Below are 27,984 nucleotides of genomic sequence, written 5' to 3'. Positions count from 1 at the left end.
CACAGGCGGACTTGGCAGCCGAGGGCGAGACCTGCCACGTGACGCGATGACTCGCGCCGCAGATCAGGGGACTTGCCTGACGGAACAGGAAGTGAAACTTTTTTTTTTTTCTTCTACCCTCCGCTTGGAAACATTCTCTCACACATACTGGATGATTCTTGAAATAGAGATTTTCTGAGAGAAAAACAACAGGCACCTCAGACACTTCACGGCAGTACGCAGACGGAGTCTCCCCGGATGTTGAGCCATGTGGAGAATTCGGACCGCGGTGATTCTCTGCGTGTGGTGCTGCAGTGTGCAGGTGCAGTAAAGTCGTTTCTGTCTTGTGTCGATTTGAAGTTCTCCGACGCGACCGAAGTCCCTTCAGGGTTATTGGTAGCTTCAACTTCAGCCCCCCCCCAAAAAAACAACAACATCTGATTATAAATACCCAAATGTCTAGATGTTGCGGTAATGAGTTTTTAGTTAACAAAATAAGTCACAGAAATAGTTTACGAAGTATCGAAGTACTGAGCTTTTCGTGTTTTTCGCCAGTAAGCGAGCTTCCTGCTTGTGACAGTACGTCTGGGTGCCTTGACCAAAGCCGTGAAGGCGGGGGACAGAGCGGTGCTGCTGGCGAAGTCGGGGGCCTGAGATTTGAGATGGCTGTTCCCTGTCGCACTCCAGGTGAGCTGCCAGGTGGCAGTGCTCCGCGCGTCCAGCGGCGGCGCTGCAGGCGCCCAGAAGGCCTACTGCCTGGTGTTTAACTCCTCATGGACGCCCCTTCCCGAGTCTCTCAGTGACGCTGTAAGTACTGACGTCCTGCATGGGTTCGGGTGGCAAACGCGTTTTGACTCGGCCTTGTTGTTTTTCTATTTTGTTGGTGTTGTTATTTTTCTTATGTACTGTAGCTGATATGTCCCAAGTATATTTTCTTATATACTGTATAAGCAGCCAGCAGCCATATCGCCCTGCAACTCACAACTGGCAGCCAACTGAAGCTCAGCAGGTGTGAGCCTGGTCAGTACCTGGATGGGAGACCTCCTGGGGAAAAACTAAGGTTACTGCTGGAAGAGGTGTTAGCGGGGCCAGTAGGGGGCGCTCACCCTGTGGTCCATGTGGGTCCAACCTAATGCCCCAGTATAGTGATGGGGAGCCTATACTGTAAACAGGTGCCGTCCTTCGGATGGGCTGTAAAACTGAGGTCCTGACTCTCTGTTGTCATTAAAAATCCCAGGGCATTTCTTGAAAAGAGTATTGGCTTCATTACTCTGCTCTCCTCCCCACTGATAGCTGGTGTGTGGTGGCTCACTATGGCTGCCGTCGCATCATCCAGGTGGGGCTGCACACTGGTGGTGGTGGAGGGGAGTCCCCATTACCTGTAAAGCGCTTTGAGTGGAGTGTCCAGAAAAGCGCTATATAAGTGTTTGCAATTATTAATTATTATTATTATTACTGTAGTTCATATGTCCCAAGTTAAGAATGTGTATCAAACTCACGATCAATGTGATCACACATGAGGAGAACATAAACATTCCGTGCAGACAGCATCCCAGGAATTGTACCCAGGTCCCCAGTGTTAAACCAAGAGCTATGATTCAATTTTATTGCGCATTCAACATTTCCAAAAATGATATGTGCAGCTGTAAAACTGGTACACTGTTTTATGTACAACTGGAACGGGAATTAGGTGAGCCAGAACTGAAGTATCAGAACATGTTCAATATTTAGCTTCTTGTTTTTTATGTTAGAAATATTTGTTGTAATAAAGGAACTGTACCTCTTGCTCAGTGCTGCTGTTAGTTTAAATGTCTAAGTGTTTCATGAAAAATGTCAAACCAAGCATGTCTTGTAATTCTATATGCATGTATGAAGCCTTTGAAAGGAAGGAGTCTTTCTGATAAACTGCAGTGTAATGTTTAAACACCCCATAGCTTTATAGGGCTGTAAAATCACCTGAGGAATGAAATGCAGCGCATGACGGTCTTTCAGCAGTTTGGCAAAGCTGAGGAACAGGTTCAGCTGAAAATGTGAAACAGAAATAAGATCAAAGCATCTCTGATGCTGCCAAAAAAAACGAATGATGACAGGAACAGCAGATGAGTTTCATTTCTTTTTCTTCTGCTGTGTGGCTAAGGTAAGGTTAAGCATTCAATGATTAATAGAAAGACGAGAGGAATGTCACGCAGTTTAACTTCTTTTGGACACACGGTTAAAATGTAAGAGCTACTGTAAAAGAAGTAGGACTGAAATGGTGATTTGACATTGTCAACAAATATTTCTGTTGTCGATTTTTTCATTTGCATTTTCAAACAGGCCTCGTCCAGCGAGTTAATGACTTAACCTGAAGGGGGCAGTCTTAACTATAGAACGTGTTGAAGAACAAAACCAACAATAATGGCGGAAAGTTCAAAAAGAAGCAAAGCGTGGGGGCATTTTCTTAAAACAAAAGATAAAACCATATCGTGCAGAAAACGCAAGGTTGATTTAGCTTCCCATGGCAGTACAACGTGCATGCTGGAGCAAATGCCTGGCGTTCGGTGGCGTGGGCGGTGTTCTGACAAACTGAGCCACCCGTAGTTCGAACGATCAGAGTGGTTTGTCAGAATGAGCTACCCTTACCGAAACCACTGAAGCTCACCATATCCTATCAAATTACGCAAGTCGTTCGAATAGGTTTCTGAATATTTAGATGTTTTTAGCAATGGCGAAATACCACAAACTCCCACTAATTTGTCTGTTAGCCTAAAGTTAGCAGAGTTGCACTTCAAGTTAATATGCTATTGCAGCACATTTTTGGTTTGCTGAACCCTCACCATATGGATAGAAGTCTTTTCAAAGAACTACAAGAAAAGAGATAAGGCTGGTCATCCTATCAGAAATAAATATGGGGTACTTAGAAGCATTGTTTCTTTAACAATCAGCAGCTCACCCTCTCATAGCGTTCCATCGATTGGGTTGCGTAAAATTGTTTAGGTTAAAAACAAATAGCTCGTCCTGTGATTTTAGTACTAAGTGACCTCTAAATTACTTAACAGGTCAGTGGTTTAATTGAATATGGAAGTGTTCCATGTCCAGAAATTGGTGTTGTAATGTTGACCTACACGCACTGCTGGACTGGGCCCCCCCTGGACCAGGTGACCCCTGCTCTAATGCAAGGAGTCATCGTGCATGATGGTGAACCCATCTTCACATTTCTGATCTGACTGTGCGAGTGAAAATAGACACACAGGCCGGTTGGGCTGTCCTTCCTTGCTTGTAACTGTCCTTGTGTTCAAACAGACCTTGTTAGTAGGGTGCTTCTGTCTTAATGGGACTCTCACGGCTGTTGCACTGGGCTGATACTTGTCCTCGCTCACAGGTGCCATACGACTTGGTGAACCTGACCTCCAGTGACCTCTGCAGCGCCAGGGAACTGCCCCCACGGTACCTGAGGAACAAAGCCGTTGTGGTGATGAGAGGCAACTGCTCCTTCAGCGCCAAGGCCCTGATTGCCCAAAGCCTCGGTGCCAAGGCCATACTTATTGCCAGCACTAAAGACATAGTAAGTGTTGGCTTTGACTGGCCGCCTAATTGACCGGGTGAGCCGCTTGATTCCAGTGTCCCCTGGCCTTCTTTCCATTCCTTTCTGGTAAAACCCTCTGTCAATATTCTGTCAGTATCCCCCTTCTTACTTTCCGCAGGGTGCTTTCTTGAATATTACTGTAAATAGGCAAGTTGAGCATAAAAGTTAATGGCAATAGAGTCTTCTAAACATAGAACCAGTAAATTCCTTTTCTCTTTATGACTGTATTTGTACTTTGTCTAGCAGATTCTGAAAATGTGGTGTCTAGGGTTTTACTGCTTATGCAGCTACTTCACCAGTGTGTCTAGGAAACGTGCAACATTAATTTGGGATCTCAGTGTTACTCTCTGAACTTGCATACAACATTTAGTCCATTGTTTTTTAGCTCAGCAATACTAAGAAAAAGGAGAAGAAGACTTATTCTTCTGTATGTTCTGTAATGGGGTGCAATCCTGCTGTATCTCACAGTCACTGCAAAGAGAAGTGAAAGAATCACATCTGGACCAAAGCACGTGTGTTGGTTTTCTTCAGAATGAGCAGGGAAACTCGCACCAGAGAGCACATATTGGAAGTGCATTTAAAAATGAGAACAGGAGGCATGTCTTTACACAAATGGCAGTTGGAGTATGGAACGTGCTAGCCAGCTGTGTTGTTGAAGCTGATATCCTGGCTTCTTTAAAAAAAAAAAAAGCTGGATGAGGTCCTTGGATCAATTTACTACCAAAAGCTCAAATGGGCCAGAAATGGCCTTTTTTTGTTTGTGACCTGTCTTCTGTCTTCTGTTGTGTCCTTGTCTAGTCAACCCCATCGGCGAATAGCACTGAGTACGGGAAGGTCAACATCTCCCTGGCCCTCATCAGGTATAAGGACGTACTGGATGCGCAAGAGGTAATCTCCAGCTAAATCTGCCCTTATTTGTTTTCAGTTTGTTTCAGTTTGTCAAAAAAGGGATTGTGCCCTTTGTGTTGAATGCTTTTTCTCTTTCAGACGCTGGGCAACAACATCTCGGTCAGGTTGTACGCTCCCCCTGAGCCCGTGTTTGACGCCAGCATTGTGGTCCTGCTGCTCATCGGCGTCCTGACTGTTGCCCTGGGAGGCTACTGGAGCGGTGCTGAAGAAAGGTGCTTTTAAAAATATGCATTTGACCATAATGGGGTGTGGCAGGCCAGCAGTAATTATCCCAGCAGTTTCAGCTGACCTGCCACTAGAGGTCACTCAGGCCTCTACTATTTGTAAATAGGTTCACATGTGGTGAAAAAGTAATAATAATAATAATAATTGCTTATACTTATATAGCGCTTTTCTGGACACTCCACTCAAAGCGCTTTACAGGTAATGGGGACTCCCCTCCACCACCACCAATGTGCAGCATCCACCTGGATTAATTAGGTAATTGGTGAAGAGCTGGAGCTCCGGTTTCCTCCCACAGTCCAATGATACTTTGGTAGGTTAATTGGCTTCTGGGAGAACTGGCCCTGGTGTGGTGTGAGTGAGTGTGGTGTTTGTATTGCCCTGCAGTGGACCTGCCCTTGCGCCTGCTGCTTGCCAGTATAGGCACTGGCTCCTCTGCAGCCCTGAATTCGAGGAAGTAGTTAGAAAATGGATGGATGAAGATCTGGGAGTCACATTCTCACCGAGTTTTGTATATATCAGGATTCATGGTGAGAGTAGATGTTGGGTTGGGTAGTGCAGTTTTTGTGTGTATAGTGCAGACCTTTATGAGAATAAAGTGTCCATGCATGTATTTGTCTTGCCCTCATGGTTTGTCCATGTGCTTAGGCTTCATGAGCCAACAGGTGAGAGGTAGGCTGATCAGATGGGTCTTTTGTTTTCCAGCAAAGTCTTAATACTGATAGTTAATGGGAAAACTCCCAAAACCCTGATCTCCTTGTCAACAGAATTAAGTGTATGTGGTTTTGTGCTTCCCACACGCGGTCTGGGAGTGGTCAGTCCTCTGGATTTGATGATGGAGGGAAGCAGCTTACAGTAGTTCTGAAAATTAGGACATTGTGCAGAAAAACAGGCAAGGTAGTAGCAAGAGCTTCTTGCCTCTCCTTCCCTATTCCAGGGCTGCTATATGGGAACAGCAGGTCAGTGGTGGATAACGTCGGTTCCCTCCTTTATGTAAAGGTACTTTGGGGTCCTACTGGATAAAAGATGCTACAGGATGTAAATGCAAAGGAAAATGAAAATATGGTGCTGAGTGTGATTTCTCTGCAGGAATAAGATGTCTTCAGAGGCTTACCTGGGGGAAGGTGGGCAGAGAGCGGAGAGTGGTGATGTGTTCCTGTACTCCCCTGCGAAGGTGGTTGTATTCGTCATTCTGATGTGCTTGATGCTCGTTTTACTCTACTTCTTCTATGCCTACCTTGGTAAGCACTTGTTACTGCCCATGAATCTAATTTTTTATATTTGTCTCCATATCTTAATAGTAATGTAGATTAGCCAGACTCCCCCTTCACAGTTCACGTGAAATGTATCTTAAAGCAACAACTGTTTCAATTCCACTTAAGAGCATAAGCAAGGTACAAAAAAACGCGAGGAGGCCATTCACCCCATTTGGTAGTTAAAAGCTAATTGATCCAAGGATCTCATCCACCCATGCCTTGAAAGTGTGTAACGGCGTGTTTCATACTGCCACAACCTGTCAGGCAGCTCACTGGTCTTAGGTTTGACTTCTGCACTATCTGTGTGGAGTATGCATGTTCTCCCAGAGTCCGCGTGGTTTTTCAGGGATGCTCCGACGTGTCTTCAACGGGGCTTGAGCCTTATGCTTGTGGCACAGGCGGCGGCGGCGTTTTGTCGGTTCATGTAGCGTTCTGTTTGTGGTGCGACACCGCCTCCTGCTAGCGTCCTGACTCCCTCGGCTGTACTGTTCTTGGCTCTCATTGCAGTGTACGTCATTATCGCTATATTCTGCCTGGCGTCCGCAGTGGCCCTGTACAGCTGCCTGGACGTGCTGGTGCGGAGGTTACCCTGTGGCAGATGCAGGTCAGTCCTGCAGGGTGAAACGACAACCACTGCCCATCTGCCCTGGGGATATTCACAAGGCTGTTGGCTGCACTTACGTGTAACATCTTGCATTTCCATATACTGTAATAACACTTACTTTCAGTGCTTTGGTTTCATTTCATGTTGTTGGTACAAATGTGAAACCACGAATAACAGTTCCCTTTTCTTTAAAAGTGCGTTTTACACCAAATATAGGATGCATAAATACATAGTAAAGTAATGTTACAGACCATTCTTGGTGTAGTATTCCATCTGAGAGTCATTATTGAAAAGGAAGATACAGAATTGCTAATCCCCTTCTCTCGTCCCTTCAAAATCTTCCTTCGCAAAAAAGAGGAAAGGAAAGGCGACAAGCACAAGAACATGAGAGGCTCAAAGTCTCAGCGTACTACAGAAATATCTGCCAAGCTTTAAAAAAGTTAACGGTCGACTTGCTAAGTGTGTATCTGAAATCTCCATTTTAAGAAACTGCATCATGTCTCTGATCACTGAACAAATGTGGGTGGGGCTCCATGCCTTCCTTTGTAAAGTTCAGCTGTTTTCCAGGAAAAGCTGAGTTTGTTACTGGTTATCTTCGGTGGTGTTAACATTTAATATCAAGAAAAACCAAGTGTCATGTTTTTCAGTTTTACCTGTCGGGGCAAGGAGTGTTCGGTGATCTCGCTCCTCCTGGCAGCATTCTGTGTTGCAGTCGCTGTGATCTGGGTGGTCTACAGGAATGAAGACAGGTACTGTATGGAAGGCAGGGACTAAACAGAAGCAGTGATGAGTTCCTCTCACACACCCAGGACGTGGTGGTAGGGGGGTGGGCAGGACTGTAGGAAGATGTCTTGTAGAAGTTGTTTTGATGTCCCTGATTTGTCAAGAATAAATTACTGTTTTGGGCTATGATAATTATGCTAATATGCAGTATTAAAGAGGAACTGAAGTCTCAATTTCTAAGACCTGTTATTAAATCTTGATAACAAAATAAATTGACGATATTGCAAAATTTGACGGATTCCAAATTCAACACAAAATCGTGAACTTGGCAAAAGTACTGTATAGTTGCCATGTTGTCAAGAGTTCATGAGAATTGTGACATGATGCGGTCCTTCCTGCTCACTAGTCACTGTAATGACTAAATGCCAATAAGTGAATAAGTACAGGTTGTGCAGCAGACATTTCACCGCAGAAATGTTTCGACATGATCTACATGCAGAGTTAACATGTATGTGGTGTTATCTGCAACACTGTCTCAAAGTCAATAATAATATTTCTATTGGATTAAAAGAGCTGTATTCACAAGCCTGCTTGTTTACAGTATAATAGGGCCACCGGTACAATATAATAGTCACCGGAGGTTTTGTTGCCTCATTCTGAATCACAGACAATGACAGCAATATGGAGCTGCACATGCCTGGAAATTTCATCTATTTTGTAATGTCAATTGGAGGTTACTGTGTACACTTTGCTCTCATTGTTGTGTGAAATGCGCTCATCAATGCCGATTCTTTCTACTTCAAATTATAAAAATAGTGCTGCAGTTCCCCCTTTAAAGTTACTTGGCTGAATAAAATGTTAAATTCCTTTATTTATTTTTTAGATGGATTTGGACTTTACAGGACCTGTTAGGAATTGCATTCTGTCTTAATTTTATGAAGACAATATCTGTTTCTAATTTCAAGGTATGTGTCATAATGCTTCACTTCTGTTTCCCTGTTACTGTCGTTATGAAACAGTGAGCTTTCCCATTTGTTCCCATTTAACTCGGGTGTTGCCATGGTGAAAGTGCCCTTGGGAGAAGCCTGTCTGTGTGGAGTTTGCTTGTACGCACTGGGGTTTTCTCAGGGCACTCCAGTTCCCTAGGATAATCCCTAGACTCCCAAACAGTTTTGCACAGCCCTCATTAGGATAAGTTCCTTTCTGAAAATGAATGGATTTCATACATCTTCCTGACCCAGCTGTACACATAAACTTAAATGTTTTTAACATTGAATTGCTGTCTACATTTATTAATCTGCTGCAAACCAAACCCTTTGTCAGTGCTTAATAATCTATTAATGTATTGAAAGAACAGATCTGATTTATGCAGTATGAGGAATCTGTTGCAAGGGGCCATTCATGGCAGTGGTTTGAGCTGCTCCAAAGACAGCAGGGGCAGACCAGTGCCATCTGCGTGTGAGTGCAGGACACGGAGCCATGTGACCAGGGTGGAGATCAGAACAGGCTGCTGCTGAAGCTTTGAGCTCCTCTCTGTCTCTTGGGGGGGACGGTATTTTCCTTGCCTGGAGAACAGCTGAAAGACAAGGGCACTCAAGACAGAGCACTGAGCTGTCTGCCTTCCCTCTCTTCCAGATTTGTGTCATACTTCTGAGTTTGCTGCTGCTCTATGATGTCTTCTTTGTCTTCATCACTCCCTTTTTTACACCAGTAAGTCTGCTTGATGTCCATATGTGCCTATTTACTGATTCAACAGCTATAGGTTTACAGAAAAATGATAAAACACACCAGTTGTATTTTTTATTACAGAGAGCTGTACTATTCACTGAAAGTAGCACAGAGTGAATATAGCGTCTGTCTCTCCTTTCTTAAATTATTTTATCCTGGCTAACCCAGGATGGCATTTTACTTCTGACTGCTCACTTCTTCAGATTTTTTTTTACAGAAAATCTAACCTGTGGCTGTGTTTTAGTGTTATTTCTGTTTCGATTTTTAAAAAAGTGAGGTTTTCAGGAATAGGAAGATATACAGAAAGACCACTGCTGTTTGTTGCTGTTTGAAAAATATTAGAGAACGCCAACGAGAGGAATCCATTTGGCTCGGGTAGCTCATTTAAATGCTAGTTAATCGAGATGATCCTGTGCAGCTGTCTCGTTTCAGCATATTCCTCAGCATGGAGGAATTTTCCCATTGCTTGCGTGAAATGTAAGAAAGTCTTCTGAGGCACAGAGTAAACCCAGCAGGGCTCTGGGCTGCGGGTTGATGCGTGTGCCTTCCTGCCTTCCACAGAACGGAGAGAGCATCATGGTGCAGGTTGCACTGGGCCCCGAAACCACAGGTGAAAAGGTAAAGCCTGGAAGAGGGCAGGCCTTGCACGCTTCTCCCTTTTAACACAGCTGCACTAACCATGCTGACCAATCTGATGGGCTTTTCCCGATTTTCTAATTGAGCTTATTGGAAACCTTTCCGCTTGGGTTTGATCCTAGAGTGACGGAAACATGGTGGACATCCCCGTGGAGCCCACAGGTCATTCTGAGAAAGTAAGGCAAGGGTTTCTCTTCACCTGGGGAGGGACGGGAAGACGAGAGGGATTGTGACCTGTGTCAGGATTTGCCCAGACTCGGGGCTGCTGCATGTTTCTGTTTGCACTCCATCACGGCTTATTCCCAAATGATTTTACTCACTATGGCCAGTTTAACCTCTCTGCCACTAATCAATGCCGGGCTCTGTTTCAGCACAACTTTGTAATTCTGTCACTGAGTAGCACAGGCAGATTCAAATTTAGTTTTTATGATAAGTAATGTTTTGATTGGCCTTACATCCACTCACGAAATTTTGATTTTTATTGATGTTTGTTGGCTTAGATTATATATTGTAAGGATGTAGCGCAGTGAACCTAGCCCAGCATGTTAATATAGTGCATGCACATGCACTGCCGTATAAAGACTTTGAAAATCATTCTGAAATCAGTGATGCAACATTTAATTCTTACAAATGGTAGCAGCTATGAGACAGCACCAGTATAACAGAATATACAACAACTTTAATGCACGTAAAATCTTTCAGCTTTTTCTAACAGCTTGATTGCCTTGATTTTTCCACATTTCCAAGCCTCATGCTTGATTATCTGATTACAAGATTTCATGTTGCTGCTTTTATAGAAATCTAACTTCACTGGCCCTTCCCCTTTCAAGTTTTTGAGGTGCCTTTGTGCCCTGTGTCTTCCAGCTGCCTGTCGTAATGCGAGTTCCTAGATTCTTCTCCCCAACCCAGGGCCTCTGTGGATTGCAGTTTTCCATCCTGGGCTATGGCGACATCATCGTGCCAGGTGAATCTCTCACACACGAAAGACCACACGTGTATGCCATGTTTCCTGGATGTTCTTTATGCCACGGAGTTGTGGACTGATATGTCTGCTCTTGTGTGATGAAACAGGCTTGCTGGTGGCTTACTGCCACAGGTTTGATGTGTGGACCAACAGCCCCAAGAGGATTTATTTCTTGTCCTGCACAATAGGTAGAGTATGAGCAAGACTTACAATTGCCCTGTTTCCTAATAACCGTCTAGAGTAAGGATGGGGAAATCATGTCATCCTGGGATCAGTTACCAGCAACCAAAAGGCCTCCTCCTCTTTTTGTTCCATGTCAGTCCTTGTAATAAAACTAATTATTGGGAGAAGATAATCTGATCATAAGTTTTTCCTTTTAGGCTTGGGTGAAAAGCAGCATCGCTTACGCCACTGTTGGCAGATAACTTAAAATAGCAGTCAGTCTGAAAAGGCTACAAAACAATTAAATGGAAACTGAACATTTCAGCCTTCAGCTGTTGATGGTTTAACATGTTCAGTCTGAGAAAGATAGTGCTTATGGGCTGAACATGGAATATTTAGACATCAATGTTGAGCACTAACTGGGGGTTTCAGTGTTGAAATAAGAGAGTTCTTAAGAAAACTATATGTAATATTTTATTGCACTTGCCATACTTTTTGTTTACATTTTATGTTCTCAAATTATTTTACTGGTACTGTAGGTGCATATTCTAGTAAAATAAATTACACACTAAGTTTATAATTATGAGTAAGTACATGCCTGCACACTAAGACACTGTGTGCATAAAGTAAAGTATAACTTAGATTCTGGCCCTTGGGCCCAGCCCTTATCCTGTATTGTGCATCAAGGGTCTGTCATTCTGCTACTGAGGAACCACAATCCTGCTGATTTTCATTGCAGCTGAACTCTGTTATATAAGTGAATTGTTAACTGTTAACCTTTTTTTTCACTTGGTAAACATGAGGGCTGGTTTTTAGTGTACGTGGAACGTGGAAAGGTTCCAGCCAGACGACTTGTCAGTTCAGTTAAGGATCCGGTTATGCAAAGATCTCAGCTGGGACAGATCCCGCTGTGGTCTGAGGGGGTCCTCTCTGGCAAGGGCTGTGCTCATGTCTCCCTCTCTCCGCAGCCTATCTCGTCGGCATGATCGTGACGTTCACGGTCATGATTGTGTCCAAGATGGGCCAGCCAGCGCTGCTGTATCTAGTGCCCTTTACCCTCCTCACCAGTGCTGTGGTGGCCTGGAGGAGGAAACAGATGAGACAGTTCTGGGCTGGAACCACATATGAAGTAAGCATACAGCACGAGCAACCTGCTGTTCCGCACTAAGATACGCTCTATTGCTTGTTTGGTTTACGTTTCTGCATGCTTGAATAAATCTCTAATATTTTATGGAGTGAATTATTTAATATTGTGCTGCCTTTTATTAACACACATCAGTGTAGATTAGAGGTTCCCTGTCCTGCCCTGGTCACTGTCTGCTGGTTTCCCTTCCAGCTGAGCTCTAGATCTTCAGGGCTAATTGATAACATAATTGATGTGATTACTTGTTTAGGCTTTTACTAATTTGTTCCGTTGATCAGTCCTGTTTGTCCATGTCTAGGATACTTTTTTTTAAGAACTCCAACACACACACACCTTTACAGAGCAGCTCCTCAACTTGCTTGTTGTTATTTTTGACTAAAGGCTTGTCCTAGTTTGTCAGTTGATGATGCACAGGTTGGAATGAAACTGTATTAGTGTCCACTGCATTGGGCCACAGTGAGTGTTTTGTTCTTCTACAGTGGTCCAATCTCTTACATTTGAGGCTCATGCCTGAATGGCAACAGTTCTGAATCTCTGAAATTGGTGCCCATTTGAGATTTTAAGAGCTGAAAGCAGATGTATGAATATGCGCCATATAGATAATTGAAGTCAGTGAGCCTGTGATTAAGAAGAGCGCTGGGGCAGAACCCCGAAAAAACAGTGATGCCCCAGGACCGGAGTTGGGAACCACAGGTGTAGAGAGAGAACAGAGGCACATTCCACTGTTTTAGACTAGATCCCCTTGTACTTAGTTCAAAAAAAGTTTATATTGCAAGTTTACAAGAGACATTTGAAATTTCTTTGTTGCAAATTTGTTCTGAGTCCATACGTGTAAAAAAAATGGTTTTGTACCTAAAGATGAAGACTGCTTTTGTTAAGTGTCAATTGCGTTTGGATTCCACGTGCTGAGAAATCTTTCCTGTCAGTGTAATTTAATCTGCATAATCTCATTTAACAATGTACTTTAAGATCATACCTGTATAGTGTCATGTGGTCAGTTTGTCAGCCCTGTGTTTCCTAAACATTATCATGATATAACTTCATTTTCATCAGGTATTGGACTCCACAAGGGAACCTTTATTACCAGGTGTGCTATTGCCTTTGTTTCTGAATGCCATTTGCTTCTCTGGGCTTGTAACATCATAGCTCTTGCAGTCTTCCTCCTCGGTTACAATCAGATCTTTAGTGACTAACACTCTCTTGTTTATCTAAAATAGTTGTATAATTGGTGTAAATAAAAACAACTCATTTGCTTCTCACCCCACCAGTCAGACATACAGTATACAATATCTATTCATTTTCAATTTATCTCAAGCCTTCATTTACAGAACTGTAACTCTGAAAATCCAGCAGGTGGCGCCCTACCCCTGGAAGTTTTTAATTGCATTTCATCCAGACAATGCTCCCTTTGGAAAGATGTAATTTCCAAACTGCTGTCATTCAAAGTTTGTTGATGTAGTTCTCTCTCAAAGCCAGAAGTTTTGAGGCTGAAAGTAAAAAAAAAAAGTAGAATGAATCAATTTGGGAAAGAAAGAATTTAAATGTGAATTACTGGCAAGCAAATCATCTCATCACTTGAAATAACCACTTGTCTAGTTCAGGGGCGCAGTGGCCCAGAGCCTATCCAGGAAGCACTGGGCACAAAGCAGGATACACCCTGGACTAGATTCCAGTCCTTTGTAGGGCAGACACAGTCACTCACACACTCACACCAGGGCCAGTTTTCCCAGAAGCTCATGAACCTACCAATATGTTTTTGCACTGTGGGAGGAAACCCACCTGGACATGGGGAGAACATACAAACTCCATGCAGATAGCAGCCCAGGAATCGAACCCAGGGCCCCAGTGCTGCAAGGCAGCAATGCTAACCACTGGCACTACCGTGCCACCTGCCAGCAGCTCATATAGGGAGATATTTTCATTGTAATCACAGCTTCAACCTCTTCGTTGGTGTTCTGGTTTGGTGTTTTCTGCGATTCTGCCCGTCTTTCATGTCCATTCCAGGCCTGTGTGTAGTGTGTGCTGCTGCTTGTGCCACTCTGATCTAAGCCACTAGTGTTCTGGTTTTGGCAGTGGAGATGAGCTTACTGTGTGGCATGCTGATGCTTTCTTGCAATGACCCGGTAGACCCGAAGGCACTGGGTCATGTGCTGTACTAGCATCATCTCTATTTGTTTTCACCCCCTAAAACAGGGAAATCTGTTTAATTTTGTTTTCTGGAATTAAAAAAACTCAAGTGATTGCATATTTTATGTTTATATGTCTCTTATCTGGTCTTTGATTTTGTTTTGTTTTAATCGTCCAACCGAGAAGCTGTAAAATAATACGAAAGCAGCTACAGCACAATTTTTTTTAAATGTTTATTACATTTACAGTTATGGCAGGGTTATTATTTTTTAAGATTTAATCTGCCAGAATCAACATGTTAGTCTCCAGATTGACCTTGAAGATCCTGGTTTTGATTGGGCAGATCACACCCATCCTGACAATCCTGGCATTGCCTTCATGCTTTGTCTCTGGCACCAACCTGAATACAGCAAAACATCAAATTATTTCTGTGTGCAATACTATGTGTCAAACACGTGACTCCAGGAAATATGTGCTTGTGTTTTAGTCCCTTATGATCACTCCTCGCTCCATGATAAGATTCCAAAGATACAGTAGCCATTGTTTTAATTCATGCAGTGGATATTTTCTTTATTTGAGCATCGTATTTACCAATAGCTGAGAAAGCAATTTTTTTCATGTGTGTGAGGATTCATGTAGCTAAAGCAGAGACTGTGCATCGCCATTGTGTAAGGAAGACCGGCCTGATGGTCACGCATTTTCATTGAGTTTTAGATATAAATAGATGTGCAGTAAAAAATTACTTTGTCACACTAATCATTTAACTTAATTCTTAAGAAGTCACGTTTTGATATTTTGTTTTGAACACAAAAATATATGCTAGTCATTTACAGTAAAGACTTGTGAAGTTGGACTTTTTCAGGATCAAGAACTGGTTAGTAATTAAATGTTGTTTTTTTTTTTGTTTTCAAAGATGGAGAACCAGAATACAGCAACGGAGGAAGAAAATGTTGACTTCCATTAAGATTGTAAAGGGGTTTAATTTTTTTACGTTTTTGTATTTAACTCAACGTGGTGATTCACGGTTATGCAGAGTTCCTTGATATTAATAATGATAACAAATGCTTCAATAGGTATTATGGCTTCTCCATTTTTAGGGAGAACATTTGATCCAAGATTTAAAAAAAAAAGTATTTGTAAATTTGGTAAGTTTAAATTTTAAACTTTTGCCACATCAAATATTTTGTTCTGTTCAGATTATATTTTGCTTATTATACTTCAACTTGCTTCAATTTAAGCACAGATTGCTGTGTTTTTTTTTGTCTGACTGTACTATAAAAAAAGAAACTTGTACAGCCTATGTATATAAATACTGTATTGTGCCTGGGGTAGAAATGGGTAATGTATATAACGGAATAAGTAGGAGACGTATTTGAATAACAAATTAATGCATTTTTTTTATTTCTGCTTCATTGAAATTACTAATAAGAATGCTCTCAGAATGGTTCTGTGGTGAAATACAATTTGTATTGTACTGGATTTCAATAATAAGTCTTTGCATTTTAAAGCTGTCAAAAAAGTAATAGAAATTGCCTGTCAATGTGGACTAGTGTCTTTGACCACATCTCAATGCAGATCTAAGCCCTTTTTCAATACCAGTGTGTAGAACTACTCTTAGACTTGACCCTGGTGGCCCCACCAAAACTGTCTGGGTCTGTGGAGCTACAGCAGCATCTGGAGAATAGATGCTCAGGCGTTTGTAGTTAAAATAGGCAACACCTGGCTTTTGGGAGGACCCTGTGTCCTCCTGCAGGTTGTTTAGGTCAGTGTTGGGGTGCAGTGGCGAGGTGCACTGTAATCCCTTTGATAATTGATTACAGAATAATGGTTTTCTTGCAGTTAGATTTTTAAAGAAGTGATTGCAGCTGACACATAGTTAACCCGGGTTTCACCTGCTGATGAACTGTTCTGTGATCAGACATGGATGGCTCTGTTACCTCGAGGAATGTTTTTATTAAATTCACGCTGGTACCAGGGGCTGAGTGTTTTCATTAGGTATCTTCACGCTCAAATGCGTGCCTCTCGCAAAACATCCTTTTTCCAGTTACAGCACAGATCTTTTTCAGATAATTCTATGTGGGAAAGAGGTGATCTTGTTGTAAACTGCTGACGAGGTGCACCCCGCACTTGATCAGCACTCCAGCTCAGGGCTGTGTGGACTGTCTGCTCTCTGTTGTTCTGCACAGCAATCACACTGCATGCACGTGAGACTTAAAAAAGTCTGCCTTATAAGGAAAGTAAAAACCGCTTACAGTGCCTACAGCTTTTTCATCCTTTACCAAAAAACATGACCCTTGTGCCACATTCCTTTTTTTTTTTACTTTCAAAGGTTGGCCTTGTGTGTGATGAAGTTGATTAAGTGCTGTGCATTTAATGTCATGACAGTGCAAATTCTGCTGCATTACCTGGTTGCTTGCAAAATGTTTCTTCTTTCCTATATTTCTGCTTCCCACAGTTTCATATGGGAATTTCTTCTTGCAAGAAAATAGTGAATTTAAAGTGTTATCTCCTTATTTTTCAACAATTCAAAGGTAATATCCTCCTGAGGTCCCGTCTTTACTGACTCACAAGACGCTTTTATCTTGGCACACGTCTGAGAAGCTTTTGGGAAGGCCCTGTGGTGCTGTTTTCAGGAACTGGTCTCTTAAATCCTGTGGGTCTATGGAGCCAGCAGACTCGTCTCCTCAGCTGGCTGCCTGCTACTCTCTATGCTGAATCTTCTCAAGAGCCGGGTTCTGCCTGCATCCGGAGAAAGGATGTAACTGCCCCAAGTCAGATCTTTTCACAGGATGTCCCATTGTTTGTTGTGCTTTAATCATCCATAGTGCACTGTACGTCCCCCAGTTTACCGCCTCGAGTCTAGTGGTCTGTGATCACTGGGGTTTCCTCAATAAGCTACTCACCCTCCCTAGTCCGGAAAAATCAAGGAAATAATAAAATACAGTGGATTATCAATTCAGGCGGCACCCTAGGAGGGAAAGGGATTTAAAAATACTGGAAAGTGGCATTCAAGTTTTTCTTGTTGTTTTTTGCACATTATTTTATTAAATTGCGTTTTTGACTATTGTGTATGTAGTTATTTAGCGTTTTGAATTTGTTTACTTGTTTACAGTGTTACAGTATATAAGTTTGGAGTGCTTAAAACACAAATATACTACATACACGTTAAAAGAACATTGTTGGAGAAATAATACTTTTGAGAGTACTCATTATTTAAGCTTGTTTCATACAAAGTGATACAGATTTATATTCAGTACAGTACCTTTTCGATCAGGAATAAAAGTTTGTCAATACTGTAACTGCCAAAAAATGTTAAAAGCAGGATGATCAGTCTCTGAATAATCGATAATCTACTGTAATTTCAAATTTTATGTCCAGTTTCTTCCAGGTGTGAGTTTACTACTTATCTTTACAAATACACAGAAGTGTTTCTAAAGTTTGTGAGTATTCGAGCAGAACAGTAGGCTCAATCTGAGCCACCATGGAAATCTCCTTATGAATTGTTGGCTAGTTTATTGACGGGATTAAATAAATTAAGACGTGAAATTGGTTTATCAAGACTTAAGTTTGCAAATAATTGATAGCACAAACCTTAACAATGGTGAGCACAGAAAATGGGGAAGAGGGATAATATATAAGTTATGAAGAATAAATGCATGTGACCATGCTGTCAAAGTTTTTACACTAGCAAGATGTTCTTATGGAAAAAACGTACAATTCCTGGATATTTCCAAGATCAATTACAACCATATTTTTCTGCAAGTGATGTGTTTTTCTGTGAACTTGCTTCCACTGGATAATTGTTCTCCATTGTTCTGTACAAAATGACACAATTTTTATAATTAAACCTACAGGTGTACAATAAATGTATGTTGTATTTTAAATAATGTTATGCAATGCATTTTAATGTGTAAGGGCGTGTGCTCGTGATAATTTTTTTATTTATAAATTCTGATTTTACCAGGAAACAACGTTTATCAATTCTCATCACCTGTGTGGAGAGAGAATTGATAAACTGTGTTGCTGAGCTATAAATCTGATCCCTCTTTACTTCCAGTAACAGGCTTCTTTCTGGTCACCGAGTTACTTTGTGTTGAGAAAAACATCAGCACAACAGTGGTAATTACAGTCAGGTTTCACTTTTTTAATTTGATGAATAATGCACTTAATGTATGCACAACAAACACTGATAGAACAATGTGGTTAATTTAGAAAAGGAATGACTAAGGAACAAATTTGCACCTGTGTGCACTTTAAAAACATTCAAATATTCGTTTTAAGTTTTTTTTTAATTTTCCTTATTATACATGTTGCTTTTCTACTACCACTTAATCCTGTCAAACTCTCAAGTATTGTCACCTAGTGTATACAAATGATTTTTTATGGTTAAACTGTTTTTCTGTGTTTCGTGTTAACTGCTGGCTAATAAGGGGATGGTTTGCAACTGCTGCTATAGATGTCTTAATCATCTGAACACAGCTGCATCTTGGAGAACATTTTCCATCCCGTTCAGTCACTGCCAGCTGTTTCATAGTGCCACCTTCCCGAAGGGCCACATTATGAAATGGAAACAATCCTGTGCAGCCCTGTCTTCACGTACCTCTTCTTTCTTCACTGAACAGCATTGGCTCATTGTCTGTTTCCTTTTACTACTGATCCTGGTTTTCACAACTCACTTTGACCATCTTGCCTAATCCCTGAACTCCTCCCTCTCCCATCCTCTCTCATACGACTAACCTCATCTCCTTATGTCTAACGCCAGCCCAACACTCTGTCTGGTATAGTCTGTACTTGACAGTCTCCTCTGTCTTTCACTCTCATTGAAACCTGTGAGACTCTTACCCGCTGACTGGTATCAAAATGTCTCCGTTTGTTGTAAGTCACTGTGGACTAGGGCTCTTGCAAAGCAAAGTAAAAACAATGAGAAGAAGACACGGTGCTTCCTCACAACATGTTCAGCTAAAACCCAAAAATAAATGCATGCAAATCATCAATGGCTTCGGTCATTGCTCAATCCCAAGAAATCAACGGGAGGGATTTTATCCTGGTTTCCGTAATATTAAACGGTTTGAGAGCGTGCAGATGAACAGTGACATGGTTACCCTTGCTTGACAGGACACCAGTAGTGTCCATAATAGAAACAACCATAACTACATGGTAGGAGTCCAGCGATTCCAATACAGCATATAAAACTCAAGTTAAAATACTCATACCCAACTTTCCTTCATGAACCCAATATTCAGGTAGCACCAGACTCTGAAGTCCATTTGTTTCTGTTTCCAAATTTGATACTATAAAGAGACTGGGCTATTCTCTAGATTTGAAGCTGGTAGACTTTCTCCTTGGCCTCTTGCATGGGATAGTATACATATTGTGTGCCAATTTCAAGACCAAAACAACGTGTGTTTTTTATATCGAAAGATGTTATTAGTGTTTTGCTGCTCCTTCAATTCCTTTTCCAGCTAAACATGTTGTAAAGTACAACAGCCGTGAACCTAAGTTTTATGGCAGCCTTTACATTGGTAACAAAGAAGATTTTAATACCTTTATATGCTGCTGTTAGCATTTACATTATTTGTTAAAAATACAAATAAACATTAATCTCATCTAACTAAATAATGATATTTAAATGCTCTTTGAGTCTTGTTTGATTTTTGCTGATGGGCAAATTGAAGGTTGCTTAAATGACTGTTTTGTGCAGATGTAATGTCTGTAATCAACATGCAAATTATAGCCGTTATGTCGCATACTGAAATTCCTCAAACGATGACATGCAACCTGTTTTATAAAAGGTGATTACTGTCTTCCAGTGGTTACTCTCAGAAGGTCACTGATGTAAAGCAAAGAATGAATTCTCTCTTATTTTAAGAAGGAAAACTGGCAAATGATAAAGGTAAATTCTACCCATTTCTTTGACTTCTGTAATCTACATCTAGAAAAAGACTTATCTTTAAGTATATCTTTAAGTTCTTTTGACTTAACTACTGCATTTTGATTTCTAAGTCATATTAAATACAAATGTTTATTAGTAGTTTGTCTTCTCCATATAGAATCTAATCTTTTATTTTTTTTCTTAAACGAGCGTTTTAAATTAAATTGACCTACATCTGAATTATCTTTTTTTTTCAGAAATGTCATAATTTCTACCAGTTTTCCCAAAAACATTTTTGCCTTTTCTTTGCTGAATACCAAAACACCAACTTCTCTCGGTTTTTTATCATGTCCTTTGGCGATGTTGAATTGTGATCGATTTTCATGCTAATTCATGCTAATTATTAATATTTTAAAATCTGATTGGCATAGAGAGAGAGGGAAAAAAGGATAACTGTTTTGTCTGTTGCAAATCTGGAAGCAAAGTTTTGTGTGAAGACACTGAGGTGTAACAAGGCATCAATTTAATAATGTAGAAATTAGACTCAGCCCTTTCTTTAGATTTGAGATTGGATACGCCTGACATTTTGTCGGCTGAGCTAAAGTATCGTGAAAAAGCAAGACCTTATTGATATTAATTGCCATAATTCATAGTAACTGCGGGCTCTTGAATAGATATCATATCCCTGAAAACTGTGAAGATATACGACATCAGCAGGTTTGTTTTATGATGGTTTCGTAATCTGCAGGCTACTTGACAAACAGCTTTCATTGTATTCCCTGTCTGCCACGCCTGACTTACAAGAGCTAATAAAAAATGATTATGTGTGCATAAATGTATTCTGAAACCAAGATATCAAAGAGTAGTGAATTATATTACAGCAGCATTAGTTTTCTGTTTTTCACGACCTGCCACGGTGTTTTACAGTAGCCAACAACCTAACAGCTTTTTTAGTTTTGTGATACTTTACTCCACTTTTACTCAGTAAAAAAGACTTGTAATAGTCTCATGTCAGGAGTGCAGAACACTGCTCTTCTGTTTAAGCACTGATATTTTTTTGACAATTTTGGTGGGCGCATTTAAAATACGTACTGTCACGTTAAATAATTCACAAATATCTCGCAAGTTCAGTACACGGTTTTTAAATAGTTTTTCGTCATAAAAACTGGCATATTGGTTGTTCTGACCAGTCGCGCCCGTAGGTGGTAGTATTTAACTCACTATGAAAAGGGCCGTCAAACCCTGAAAGCCAATCATTTAACGTATCAGTTTATCGTATAGCTCTGTATTCGAGTTATAAAGTATATTCGATGTAATAATTTTGTAGGAAACATATATTGCTCGTATGTAGCTGGAAAAACGTTTTAAAAAACATTTATAACTGTCGATATAAAGTATGCGCTTTTAGAAAGTTAACTGGGGGAGTCTTTATTTTTCTCACTAATACTCTATTACATGATTTGTAACCGTTTCATATGACACTGACCACTTTCACTATAAATCTAGTTTAGAACGATACTTTTTAGTAATATTCAGCACATCCTGCTTAAATCATTTGGAAACTTATTTTATCATTTGAGCACTGGGTGTTAGTATGAACCATAACTAGTGTGGTGTTAACATGAACCACTTTAACTCGCTTCTGCTGAAATGAAACGCCCCCAACGCTTGAAACATATTTGTGAAAAGCAGCGGATACCATTACGCCACTGCCAGGTTCTTTCGGCTGGGAAGGAGACGCGCCGGCGGTCGCCCTTCGTACAGACCCGAGCCGCGGCACCCGCGCACCCGGCCCACGCGCTGCCAGCGGGCCCGCCTGCTCGCCCCGCCCCCCGCAGCGCGCCCCGCCCCGCCCCGCGCCACGTGACCGGCGGCGGGGCTGACTCAGCTGACTCGTCACGCAGCGTCAGTTCGGAGTCGCACAATTATGAAAAAGCTACCTTCCGCTGGAGCTGGAGCGGTGGCACATTCCTCCAACGTCAACCGAGCTTTCCTGCCAGGGCTAACCGGGGGCACCGCCGATAGATGGCTAAAGGCCACGGAGCAGCTCTTCCTGAGTCTGAACGGTGAAGAGAATGGTACGGCCGCTGCGTGTTTCGCCGCTTTTGCGCTCGGACCTGGGGCTGCGTGTGTGGGGGCTGGCGGCGTGTCTCCGTCCGTGTGAGAGGCAAGTCGCTGCCTGCTGTCAAGGCACGGGAACAATGTGCCCGAGGTACGGTCCAATTCGGGCAGAATGGTAGACAACCTCGGGGCAGAGTTCTAGTTGTCTTCACACGGAAAAAAAAAATAATTTTCATCTGCAGCGCCCTCTCCTTTTCCCTTGCAAGCGCCGTAAAGGGTTAAACAAGTGCAAAGTCGAGTCGCCTTGCACCTTGCCTCCGTGTGTGTGCGCGGTGGGTAACTTCGCGGGAGCAGCCGGGGCTGGCCGCCGCGGTGAGAGCCCCGTCTCGCCTTCTTAAAGCTGGGAAGGGCTTGAGGTCGGTGCCGCTGTCGCAGGCGTCTGGTTCCTCCGGGCTTGGGCTGGGGTGTGCGGCGTGATGTCTTCAGTGCACAATAGAGGAAAATGAAAGTCTAGACGGTGCTGTTGGGCTTGTGTATCGCGAATGTGTAGGGACTGCTGTGCTTTCAACACGTTGACGTTTAGTACAGATGAAGGTCTCCTGTCCCTCTGTGGGCCTCGGGACAGAAAGGCATTTCGGTGTTGACCTTACTTCTCGGAATTCCCCAATCGGTTGTTGCCTAATTGTTCGGCATTCTAGATGTGCTGGGACATGCTGTTGGGTTAAGTGTCTCAGGATCATTCTGCCCCTCTCCGGCTCGGCGAGTATGGAGCTGGGGCGGGTGCCGTTTCAGCTGTCATGACCCTCTCGATGTCCCGACGCGAAGTTGAATCGATAGGTGTTGGCTCATTGATTAGCGACATTGTGGTGTCGGGGCCGGGGAAGCACACGTTCGGGAGGCTTGCCGTTGTTATCAGACACGTTTGTGCAGCATTCCTGAGCACATCATCGATTTCATCAGTGCCTGTATCCTATAAGATTCGCTCTGGTTCACGTTTCAGGGACTCGGATACACCGCTGTTGACAGCGGCGAGACTGATCGCTGCGAAACGGATCTAACCTCTTAAGAGTGTCTTACGCGTTTTTCAGTCGGGAAAGCGGTGTCTACAAACTGCCAACGATTTAAGAAGAAGGTACCTTAAAAGTGATCAGAAAAGAATAGCATTCAGTTAAATCTAATGACCTGCAAGCACAGATAGAACTAGATAACAGGCTGAAGAGAGGAATATTGCAGTGGAGGTTAAAATGAGCAGTAACAAGGGAAAAAGAATACTACTTTACTAGGATTACCACAGTACCACGGGATCTGTAGCAGATCCCTGTTCACCATCTGTGTCCTGGATCTAGATTCCGATATAGTTCGTAAACTAGTCAGGTTTACACATGAGACCAAAACAGGCGGATTAGCTAACACGAAAGAGCTGCAAAGGAAATTCAGGAAGATTTAGTTGGAATTAAAGACTGTGGAAATACCTAGGAGAGGATGATTCATGTGGATGAATTTAGAGTATTGCACGCAGGTTGCGAAAACATAAATCTATAGATACAAAATGGGTAACTATTGCTAATGATGCTTAAAAAGCACTACATTTGTTTATTCATCTGCAATTTCTAGAAAATGTGGAAAAACAATATAAAAGGTGCGCGGGATATCTGGTTCAAGGTATACATTTAAAATCAAGAGAATGTTAAAATGTAATGGTCAGACTGAATTTAAAATACAGTCCGGATTGTGGTCATCATATCATGATGAAAAAGATATTGTTGCTCAGGAATCGGTGCAGAGAAGAGCACGTGGCTACATTCCAAAGCCTAAAGGAATATAATGTGCTGTTGGGGTAAAAGAGCTTAACCTTTTTAGGTCTGAGCAGGGAAGACTGTGAAGGGACCATATTGAAGTATTGTGAATTGTCAAAGGCACTGAAAGAATCAGCCCAGTGAGCTTCTTCAGAATCTGCAGATGTAACAAATACACCCCTGCGTATAACGAGGATCTCAGCCGCCCAGGCTGAGGGAGGTCTCCTTTAGCGCAGCTGGCAAGTTCCCTCTTGCGTGACGCCGGGGACCCGGGTTCGTGCCCAGGCAGCGAGGGACGAACTGTCAGGGCAAGGGCGGAGACCCCAAGAACCGTTACACAGAGAAATGCAAACATCTCAGCGCCTTGCTGAAGTATTCACTCATTCCAGCGTTTTAGTCATTTTGTTCAGTTACTAATGATGTACACCTGTTTTTTAAAGTGCATTATTTTATAAATCAGTGTAAGTGCTCAAGCTGAACACATTTCTGAGTAAAAGATGTTTGTCGGCAAAATCGGCAAAAAAAATTATAAAGACCCTGCTCTAAGAAACCTTAATTATGTGCACCTGGGCTAATTGCTTTGACAAGTCACACAGTTAGATTGATGTGTCACACTGGGGACGAGTGGTTGAAATGATTTTAGAATAAATTATCCTGTCTCTTTAAGGTCCCTCAGTCAGGTAGTGAATTTCACGCAAAGACTAAACCATGATAACTAAGGAGACTCAAAGCCATTCAGGCTAAGGTAGTATGAGGGTAACTTTAAAGACCATGGAAGTTGTATCAGGGTATAACAATGTTCAGAGACCCTCACTGGTCCTTTTAGCTCGGTGAAGTTGATCGGGAAGAAGTGGAAGGCAGCCAGACACCGCCTCGATCAGGCTGTCCTTCTCAACTGAGCAGCCGGGCAAGAAGGAAACTGGTTAGGGATGCAACTGGGGTGGACACAGGAGAAAATCTCCACGAGTCAGGAATATCCTGGTCACCCCACAGTGCTGGATTGATTCAGGGAGGGTGAACACTGTTTTGTCTGTCATTTAACTTTTCACCCAGGAATACTTTTAGACAACGGGTAGTCAATTTTTCAATTTGTGACTTCTTCACTTAAAATGTGTATCCATCATTTGTGACTCAGCAAAGAAGGGTGTCACTGGAAGAGGGGTAAATACATTGGCAAAGCACCGTAAGTGGAATACAGTCGAATTGTATTTAAAACTGAGAACACCTGGCATTTCTGCTGGGGGTATGCGGAAACAAACCTAGTCTTGTTGTTGAAGCTGATATCCTGGCTTCTTTCAGGGAACATGGGATAAAATCCTCAGATCAGTTAGCTACTAGAAACTACCAGAAGGACTTAGGTGAGCTGAAAGCCCGCTGTTTGTCACCTTTATGTTTTTCCAGTGGGGAAGAATATAGAGTGAAGACTGGGGAGACTTGATCGAGTACAGTGGTAAACGTTTGATACTATGTGCTTCTGTTGAAGGGAAGTGGTGTGTGGCAATTCTTCCCTTCATACCCCATCGTGAGCTTCCCTGACTGCCGTCCGAAGCAGGCAGAATAAAGCCTGCAAGACACTGCAGAAATTAAATATTAGATGTTACAGTGTTACTACTGTTTTGAATTACATTTGTCTACTGTACTGACAGTTCACTGTATTTTCACCATGGTATTTGTCATCAGTGTTCCTAGAAGCATTGTAGTGAAATGTCCTGATTGCACCAAAAACAGTATTTTTCCATGTATTTTATTTAAAAAAGTTGAAATTGTGTTGAATAGGGGAAGGGAACATGAAGACATCCCTAGTGTGGATTGTACTTTACAAAGTACGGATTTAACGTTTCATTTGTTTTAATGTAATATCAGATTTCTTCTATACAGCATTTAAAAAGCATGTTTTCAGCCTCTCCAGTTGGGTAATACCCAGCAGAGTTACCAGTTAGTTCCTCAGAAAACTGCACTTCCCTCCCTTGAAGTTGCTCATGTCATCTTATGCCTCAAGACCTGTAGTGTATTTGAGCTGTGGTGTAATATGTTTGTGATTTCCCTTTCAAAACAGACCATCTGAGCTAATGCTTTGACCATTCTTTGCTTAATCCTTTTTCTGAACTAAAGAGATTTTTTTTTTACCCATAGTATTCTAAATAGAAAATTAAAACGTTTCCTTAAATGAAGTCAATTTGAATTTAGCAGGATGTGAAAATTGTATTACAGCTTTCTGGTAAATTGGAATGATTTGTGTGCGGGGAAGTAAGATTTAAGCGCCATGTGATGAAGTAATTAAAATCTAAGCTCAGCCAGTACCTGTGACCTTGGACAAATGCACTGTTTTGCAATCCAACATTGATTTAAGTATTTTAGATTGCGCAGAGCACTCAGTTTGGTTTTGGAGTGTTCTCGAAAAATACAATGTGCTCTTGAGTTTTATTTGTTTTCCTCATGTACGTTTATTTTTCTTTGTATTGTTTTTGTTTTTAACTAATAAAAATTACATGAATGTGTGACCACTCGGGATTTCCCTCGCGTAGTAGTGTTGGTTCCTTCTATTGTGTGTAGTGTGCAGTAGTGGTGCACTTACTTTCTGGAAGACCAACCTGTGTGCACAGATTTGTCCACAGTCTTTTTTTTTTCTTGAATTCTGCTGCGACCTCCCCTGTTTAGTATGTAGAATAAATTGTTAGAAAGTGTTTGGATTCAGTAAGAGTGAAGTTAACAGCAGGGAACAGGACCCATGCTGAGGACAATATGAAAAATGAAGTTGGATGACGGGGTTTGGGGCCTGGTTACCCCCCTGCAGACGTTCTGTGCTTGTGCTCGAGAACAGTGCGACACGCTCGTGTGCTCTTGCTGATAATGTGCTTGAATGCTTTCTTCTAAAGCCCCATGTTCTCTCCCCGAGCCTCACTGTCATAAAGCGTGTCTGCTGTTGTAGACAAAGCTTCTCTGCCAATATGTGATTACATTTTAAATTACAGTGGTAAAAAGCTTCCTGTCTTTTTACACATTTATAATCGGTGAAAAAAGGTCTGGGGATTTTACAGCTGCTGTAGCAACTGATACCAGTCTAAAAGCCTGAAACCGACCAGGTAGGCCTCATCTTCACTGCCTGCTGTCTCGGGTATCTTGCCTTAATTACAGCACTCGGGTGCGAGGGTGCCGCCTCTGGCAGCAGGTCACATCGCTTTAACTTGGGCTCATGTTGCATGACGCACAAGAGACTCCTCTGTCGGTAGCATCTGCTGTACATGCTTCTAAAAAAGCCACAGGCGGGCTGTGAGAAACCGTCGTTGTGGAAATTGCACCACATTGGCGTTGAGATCAATTTCAGGAGTGCGAAAGCAAAATAATGTTATGGCCAGATTAAATAGGGTTTATGGGCTCTGAGCATATTTAGCCTCTGAAAGTGGAAATATGTTTGAGGTTAATTGCTTTTTGTGGGGTGGTGCGCTTGATAATCCGCTGTCATTTGTTAAAACCCAGGTGGAAATTGAGTTAGCGTTGCTGCTTGTCTGCATGTGCGAGATCTTGGGGCAGCACAGATTAAGACGATTGGCGTTTGTGTAGGTAAACAAAGACAAAGCCAACGTCTCTCGGAGCCACATCCTTCCAGTCCTTCTAGTGTTTGTGCACACTGTTACTCGCGCGCTCTCACACAAGAGCAGCGTCCTTTATGCTCAAGGTACAACAGCGGGACATTTTTTTTCCAAAATGAAATTAATTTCCTAGCAGTTGATGAGCATTAGAATTTTGTTGCCTTTAATCACAACACATGCATTTGTGTTTATTTCCCTGGTAAGTCTTTACAGTATATCACTGTGGAATGCGTATATTCTATAATCCAGTTAGGATTTGGATTTTATGTGATTGCTGATGGGTTTTTTTTATGCAGGTTCTAGCATTTTTCTAACACATTTAGTTAAGTCATAGAATGAAGGAATGATCCAGACAAAGCAGTGATTCAGCATTCATTAAGAAGTCTGAGTAAATACTTCTTGTAAGGTGACCAAATGCATAGCCACACCCATGGTAATTTACATAATAAATATACAGTAGTTACAGAAATGTCACCTTAATAACTCAGAACACTCAATTATATATGGCAATATGGGAATAAAAATTGCTAATATGTCTCTTCAGTTGTTTTGGGTGTCTGGCACAGTTCACAAAGCCTCCACAACATAGATTGAATTAAGAATCCCCTAGCACAGTGTTTTAGCTTTTGAGAACTACCAAGAGTGG

The 27,984-nt window shown here is 42.0% G+C and overlaps 2 protein-coding genes across 5 annotated transcripts in view; both read left to right on the top strand.

Annotated features, from left to right (window-relative positions):
* The first annotated feature begins 82 nt into the window (after positions 1–82).
* sppl2a (signal peptide peptidase like 2A) lies at positions 83–17,083 on the top strand. 3 transcript variants are annotated; one of them, XM_088640801.1, is made up of 17 exons: positions 84–301; positions 667–786; positions 3,341–3,523; positions 4,343–4,432; positions 4,532–4,665; positions 5,765–5,916; positions 6,439–6,535; positions 7,183–7,284; positions 8,142–8,223; positions 8,894–8,968; positions 9,548–9,604; positions 9,745–9,798; positions 10,487–10,586; positions 10,694–10,774; positions 11,717–11,877; positions 12,946–12,979; positions 14,933–17,083. In XM_088640801.1, exons 1-17 carry the CDS (start codon positions 248–250, stop codon positions 14,971–14,973), a joined length of 1,617 nt encoding a protein of 538 aa, XP_088496927.1. In that variant the 5' UTR covers positions 84–247; the 3' UTR covers positions 14,974–17,083. The 3 variants fall into 3 exon arrangements, with proteins under 3 accessions (XP_088496928.1, XP_088496927.1, XP_088496929.1); XM_088640802.1 differs by lacking the exon at positions 12,946–12,979 and having other exon boundaries at positions 83–301; XM_088640803.1 differs by lacking the exon at positions 9,745–9,798 and having other exon boundaries at positions 85–301.
* A 2,805-nt stretch (positions 17,084–19,888) lies between these two features.
* Positions 19,889–27,984, top strand: part of trpm7 (transient receptor potential cation channel, subfamily M, member 7) — a 53,583-nt gene continuing 45,487 nt past the window's right edge. The window contains exon 1 of one of the 2 annotated variants that reach the window (XM_088640793.1): positions 19,889–19,912. In XM_088640793.1, the coding sequence (XP_088496919.1) occupies positions 19,904–19,912 (9 nt within the window). In that variant the 5' untranslated portion in view covers positions 19,889–19,903. Of the gene's footprint in view, positions 19,913–21,790; positions 21,970–27,984 lie in introns of those variants that run through there. The other variant, XM_088640794.1, reaches the window with a different exon arrangement.

Source organism: Lepisosteus platostomus, chromosome 7, assembly GCF_059453375.1.
Source record: "Lepisosteus platostomus isolate fLepPlt1 chromosome 7, fLepPlt1.hap1, whole genome shotgun sequence".
In the NCBI taxonomy this organism is placed as follows: Eukaryota; Metazoa; Chordata; class Actinopteri; order Semionotiformes; family Lepisosteidae; genus Lepisosteus; species Lepisosteus platostomus.
This window is presented reverse-complemented; position numbering and strand designations above follow the sequence as displayed.

What these genes read in the sequence shown, in the direction of transcription:
- sppl2a (XM_088640801.1), top strand. Translation starts at nt 248, where the DNA reads ATGTGGAGAATTCGGACCGCGGTGATTCTCTGCGTGTGGTGCTGCAGT. An exon ending in TGGAGCGGTGCTGAAGAAAG is followed by an intron (nt 4,666 to 5,764) that starts GTGCTTTTAAAA and finishes ATTTCTCTGCAG; the next exon opens with GAATAAGATGTCTTCAGAGG. An exon ending in TATCTGTTTCTAATTTCAAG is followed by an intron (nt 8,224 to 8,893) that starts GTATGTGTCATA and finishes CCTCTCTTCCAG; the next exon opens with ATTTGTGTCATACTTCTGAG.